At 51.1% G+C, this 6,272-nt stretch overlaps 1 protein-coding gene across 5 annotated transcripts in view; it reads right to left on the bottom strand.

Annotated features, from left to right (window-relative positions):
• The window catches only part of MARCH2 (membrane associated ring-CH-type finger 2), a 21,356-nt gene that overhangs the window by 3,369 nt on the left and 11,715 nt on the right, over window positions 1-6,272 (bottom strand). For 4 of the 5 annotated variants that reach the window (XM_006762666.2, XM_015563215.1, XM_006762667.2 and 1 more), the window contains 2 exons: window positions 2,150-2,345; window positions 320-529 (listed from right to left, as the gene is read on the bottom strand). In XM_006762666.2, the coding sequence (XP_006762729.1) occupies window positions 320-529; window positions 2,150-2,345 (406 nt within the window). The remainder of the gene's footprint in view (window positions 1-319; window positions 530-2,149; window positions 2,346-6,272) is intronic. The other variant, XM_006762671.2, reaches the window with a different exon arrangement.

Here is a 6,272-nt window from a genome sequence, read left to right on the forward strand (position 1 = left end):
CCATTTTCTCTCTCCCCTCTCTCCTTCCCTCCCTCTCTCTCCCCCTTTCCTGCCAGCCCAGTCCAGTCTTGGTGGGCTTGTGGATGGCAGGGCCTACACTCAGCAATGATGATCAGATGCCCTGGTCTCCTTGGAACAGAAGGCTCACACCCAGCTCAGGGAACTAAACCTTGGTTGGGTTTGGAATCTGAAGTTTCACCCAGGGCTACATGGAGAGACAGGCAGGATCCCCCTACCCCAAGCCACTGACCAAACCCTGGTCTGGCTGCTCTAAGCCAGAGACCCTTAGACAACTGCGCTCTGGCTGATAGCCACTCACCAGCGTCCAAAGGACGTAGATGGTGAAGAGGGCAATGGTGAGGGCAATGAGCCCCACAGCCTCGAGCCGGCTGTGGAGCCGGAGGTGATCCTGGGCCCCGCGCAGACACAGCCAGCCCGAGACAGCGGCTAGAGGAGTGATGAATAGGAAACACACCATGTCACAGCACAGCGTCCGCTTCTCTGTCCGAGGCCCCGGGTCCTTCAGCCACTGCCAGGGGTAAGGAAAGGAGGGAGCTGCTGAGAGAAGCTACACACCACCCCTCAGCTATTCCAACCTAGGGATGGCGTGCAAGACCTCCAGCCCTGTGCCTCCCTCTGCCGACACCGCTTGTGACCACTGGGCCCTGCAGGACCAGCCTCCTGCCTGGCACCTCCCTCCCTCCTTTCCTTCTTACAAATACTTAATGAGCCTAAAATAACCCAGGCACTGCTGGGCATCTTTGCCCCATTTGACAGATGGGGAAACTAAGAGGCACAGAGGGGCTGACTCATTTGTGCAAACTTGCACAGCTAATTGCTCACAAAGCCAGGACTGGAAGCCAGGAAGTCTTGCTCAAGGGCCTGTGTGCCCTTGAACGCTGCCTGTCACAGATGAGTGGGCAAGAAAAATGGGCTTCACTCATGAAATTCTGATGAACAGGACAGAAAGGGTCCCTGCCCTCCAATACTAATGGGGTGAGGTACAAAACAGAATGTGTGCTCAAAGAGGGGAAGGCCTTGCTGAGGAGGTGACATTGAGACCAGATGAGCAGAAGGAGCCATGTGAAGAATGGGGAGACAGCACTCCAGGCGGCAGGAACAGCAAATGCAAAGGCCCTGAGTTGGGAGTGTGTGACCTGGACAAAGTACAGTGGGAAGGAGGCCCATGTGACTGGAGCATGAGGGGGAAGGGGGCTACAGGCAGGACAAGCTCTCCTCCCACTGTTCTCCTAAGAGCCCAGTTCCCACCTGCCAGAAACTTTTCCAGAGCCCATACCTCAGCCCACTGCCATCACCCTGTAGCTCTCAGCAGCCCTCTGCCAAGCTAGGCAGGGAGGAGCACAAAGAGCATCCAGGTGGTCCACAGAGCTTTAGGGAGCAGGGAGACAGCCATGCCTGGGAATGCCCTACCTCAGCCCAGACACATCCCACTCAGGCTCAATTTTAACCTCCCAGCAAGGACCACAAAACCCCGTGTGGCTGCTACCACCTCCTTCTGGGTTACTCTCCTCCTGCTTTATTTTATTTTTATTTTTATTGATTTCAGAGAGGAAGAGAGAGGGAGAGAAACAACAATGATGAGAGAGAATCACTGATTGGCTGCCTCCTGCATGCCCCTCACTGGGGATCGAGCCTGCAACCTGGGCATGTCCCTTGACCAATTATTGAACAGTGACCTCTTGGTTCATAGGTCAACGCTCAACCTCTGAGCCATTCTGGTTGGGCTCCCCGCCTGCTTTAACTTGTTCCACTCTAGCCACTTGGGCTTTGTCAAACATACTTCGCTCTTCGGGTTTGGGGGGGCCTTTGCACTTGCTGTACCCTCTGCCAGGACTGCCCCTCCCTGGGTTCTTGGCATTGCTGGCTCCTTTTCATTCCCCAAATCTCAGGTTCAGAGGTCACGTAAAGTGACCAATTTGGGGAGGGGGCACAGGGTTTGTCAGATCTAGAACCTTAGGCCTAGTTCCCTCCCCCCATCAGTGGACTCTACCCTAGAGTGGAGGAAGGACGTTCATCCTATAAAGAAGCTGCTTCCTCAGCCCACCAGGATCCCCCAGGCAGTTCCCTCCTCTGGACCCATGCCTGCCTTCCTCCCTTGCCCACTCCAACTTCATGCTCCTAAGCATACCTCTGTGAGGGGCCGAGGCCTCTTCTCCACTGCAAACTCTGTGTGGCACAGCTCACAGTAGCTGGTGTTGGATGAGGAAAGCCACCTCTCCAGACAGCTCTTGTGCACAGCGCCCAGTGTGCCAGTGCAGCCACATGGAGACAGCAAGCTCTCTCCATTCGCTCCCTCATGGCAGATCCGGCAGAAGGGACCATCGCTGGACACAGAGATGGGACATGTGAGCAATAATCAGGCTTTCTGCCTATATGCCTGCTTCACTACCCATTGGATCGCAAGCTACTTGGCAAACTCCTATTTATCCTTCAACACCCAGCTCCAAATGTCCTCTCCTTTGGGAAGCCTTCCCAAATCCCATAGGTGGAGTGATATGCTCTCTCCCCAGGGTTTCTGCAGCTCTATTTTAGGCTCAGGGTGAGCATCTCTCTTTTTAAAAATGTATCTTTATTTTTGAAAATATTACAGATATCCCCCTTTTTTCCCCATTGACCCCTTCCACCCTGCACTCGCCACCCCTCCCAGGCCTTCACCACACTGGGTGAGTATCTCTTACACCTGTCTACCCAGAGTCCACTCCTTTTCCTGCAATAACATTCTCATTGTGCAATACCACCCTGATTGTCCTGGACAACTCCCCCACCCCGCTCTTTTTTTGTTGTTGTTAATCTTCATCTGAACATATTTTTCTATTGATTTTTAGAGAGAATGGAAAGGAGAGAGAGAGAGAGAAAGACAGAAACACCGATGTGAGAGAGACACATTGATTGATTGCTTCCTGCATGCGACCTGACCTGGATCGGGGAGCAAACCCACAACCCAGTTACGTGCCCTGACTGGGAATCAAACTGTGACCTCCTGATTCATAGGTTGATGCTCAATCATTGAGTCACACTAGCCAGGTTTCATTCAATTCTTGGTCTTTAAGGACTAGGACAGAGCTGATGATACCTCTGATGACCTCAGTCCTGACCAATCAAAACACCACACATCACCGGGCACAGGACCAATTTAGACCATGTGTGATACAATCAAAGTCACAGGGAACTAACTTTTGAAATTCTGTCGTCGTTGTCCCCCCACCCAAACTCCAGAACTACAGGCAGCATGAATGATGTAAGTCTAGAACTTCTGGTGGCAGCCTGGTCTCCATCTGGCATCTTTGAATGATGCCAAACAGAAAAACGAAAGAAAGCAGAGTCAAAAGACAGGGAAGGACAGACTTTTTAGGAAATCAATCAGAGGCACTGGATCTAGGCATACCTGAAGACCATGCTACCTGAAGACCCTGTGTGTCCAGGGAGAAGAGCTCCTTTGCCCCTCTACCCTGTGAGGTTCTGAAAACAGACATAGAAAGCATCATCGGGGAAGTCTCAGTCGCAGCCTGGCCTCTGGGGATGCTGGTGCTTCCGGGGGCAGCTTAGGAGACTGGGGACTGGCTTTGGTGGGCCCCGAGGCTGTCTAGCACATGAGTACTGTTTTCCAGACATTTCTGCCCAGAAAGGACTGCGGAACATACAAAGGAGGCGGAACAAGAGAGCAGTTGTATTTTGTGTTTTTTTTTTAATTTCTATTTATTGATTAAAAAAATTTTTTTTTAGTTAATTCTCATCGGAAGATATTTTTTCCATTGATTTTAGAGTGGAAGGGAGGGGAAGAGACACAGAGGGAGAGAGAGAGAGAGAGAGAGAGAGAGAGAGACAGAGAGAGAGAGACATTGATTGGTTGCCTCCCACATGTGCCCACCTGGGCCAGGGATCAAACCTGCAATCCAGGTATGGACCCTTGACTAGGAATCAAACCCACAACTCTTCAGTTCTCAGGTCAATGCTCTAACAACTGAGACACACTGGCCAGGGTTTATTTATTGATTTTTAGAGAGAAGAAGGAAGGGGAGAGAGGAACATTGACCTGCTGTTCCACTCATTTATGCATTCACTGGTTGAATCTTTTTTTTTTTAAGTAGACTTTTTTATATATATATTGTTATTGATTTCAGAAAGGAAGGGAGAGGGAGAGATACAAACATCAATGATGAGAATCACTGATCAGTTACTCCTGCACGCCCCCTACTGGGGATCGAGCCCACAACCCAGGCATGTGCCCTTGACCAGAATTGAACCCAAGACCCCTTCACCCCACAGGCCGATGATCTATCCACTGAGTCAAACCAGCGAGGGCCATTGGTTGATTCTTGTATGTGCCCTGACTGAGGATTGAACCTACAAACCTTGGCATATTGGAACAATGCGCTAACCAACTGAGCTACCCAGCCAGGGCAAGAGAGCAGTTTTCCAGAAAACAACAGTTTTCCCTTGGAAACTGTTTTCCATTCTTCACTCAGCAGCTCCTGCCTGGGGGCAGGGCCTGACTGCTCTGAACCCAAAGAGCTGAGCTGACTCCTCATGTCTGTCACCAGTCCTGTGCAGGGTGTTGCTTCCTCACACAGGTCAAAAGGGTACTCCTGTCTACACTCTCACTCCACATCCTGATTCACACACACACACACACACACACACAGGAAAGGAACCCCAGTTCTGGAACCCAGCCTGGGGTGAGAACCTTGAGGAAGAGTCCCATCAGTTTAGGGCTGTCCTGGGAAACCCTACTTTGGAGGAGCAAGTTCAGAGAGAAAAACAAAACAAAAACAGATTTATGATTGAGTATTTATGTACTGAGCACTGTTTGAAGTTCAACATCTTGGATTGATTTGTCTGTTCCCACAGGAAGCCTAGGAGGAAGGTGCCCCCATTTTAGAGATGGGGAAACTGGAACTTTAAGGGATAAACTCAATTATGCAAACTCTCACAGCTAGTTATCTGCAAAGATGGGGTTTGAATCCAGGAAATCTTGCTCCAGGGCCTGTGTACCCTTGGCCACTATGCTACATATATTGCCTGCCACAGATGGTGGGGCAAGAGAAATAGACTTCACTCAGGAAAATAACGCACATAATACAAATGGAAAGGAAATGGAGTGGGGAAGTTGGTAATATATGCACAGATGCCCAGTGGGCTGCCCAGAGAATGTCCCAAGAGCAAGAGGAGAAGGGAGAGTGTGACCAAGGAAGAAAACGAAGAGGCAGTAGTAGAAAGCCAGGGGATGCGGAAATGCTCTGGGAAGTTTCTAGAAGGGCCTGGGCCCACTTACAGCCTGGTGGGCAGAGCACTGAAGGCTGAGGGGCTAGAGGGGCCCCAGATGCTCGCCCCAAGCCTGAACTTTTGTGGATTGTGCTGGGCCCTGGAGACACCACCTGGGCCTTTAACTTTGTCCTCTGCAGGTTTAAGGGTCCAGAACTTTCCACCTCACCTAGTTTCTGCCATGGGCCCCCAGGAATCAGGGTCTCCCTTGAAGCAAAATGAAAGGCTTGATTATTATGAAGGCATTGGATATTATATCTTTGAGCCCCACCCCACTGCTCTCAGATGACAGAGGGTGGCTAGGAGGAGGAATTACAGGGGAAAGGAGAGGGCGGGCGAATGGTGACCTAGTTGCATGGCCTATTCCAATCCCCAGAACCTGCTGGAAGTGGTGGAAGGATCCTCATTTATTCCTGGGAGACTGGCCAGGAGGCTGGAGGGAAAGTCACATCTCAGGATGATAACAGCTCTTTGGAAAAACAGCAGCCTTCCCTCTAGGAAGAGCCAATCTGCCCTCGCCTTCAGCCTGGACAGGATTGAGTTGCATCAAGCAATAGAAGGGAGAGGAGAAACCAAGATGGCGGCATAGGTAAACACCGGGAATTGCTGCCTCGCACAACCACTTCAAAAATACAACTAAAAGACAAAACGGACAGCATCCAGAACCACAGGAAGGCTGGCCGAGTGGAAATTCTACAACTAGAAGGAAAGAGAAAAGCACGCTGAGACTCAGAGGAGGTGCGGAAGTAAAGTGCAGAGGTAAGGAGGCGCACGCCGAAAGGGCTGGCAGCTGAGCTTTTTCAATTGGGAGGGAGTCTCAAACTCCCGACTGCTCTGACTCCAGTTCCAGGCGAGTCTCTAGGGACCCAACTCATACGGGGAGAAACTGGACTGTCTGGCATCGGTCTGAACTCGAGGGAGGCTTTCTCTCAGAGGTGCTTGCAGCAATTACCAGGACACTGAGAAGCAGGGCCTCGTAGGGCAGGACT

The sequence above is a fragment of the Myotis davidii genome, unplaced genomic scaffold (assembly GCF_000327345.1).
Source record: "Myotis davidii unplaced genomic scaffold, ASM32734v1 scaffold479, whole genome shotgun sequence".
Taxonomy (NCBI): Eukaryota; Metazoa; Chordata; class Mammalia; order Chiroptera; family Vespertilionidae; genus Myotis; species Myotis davidii.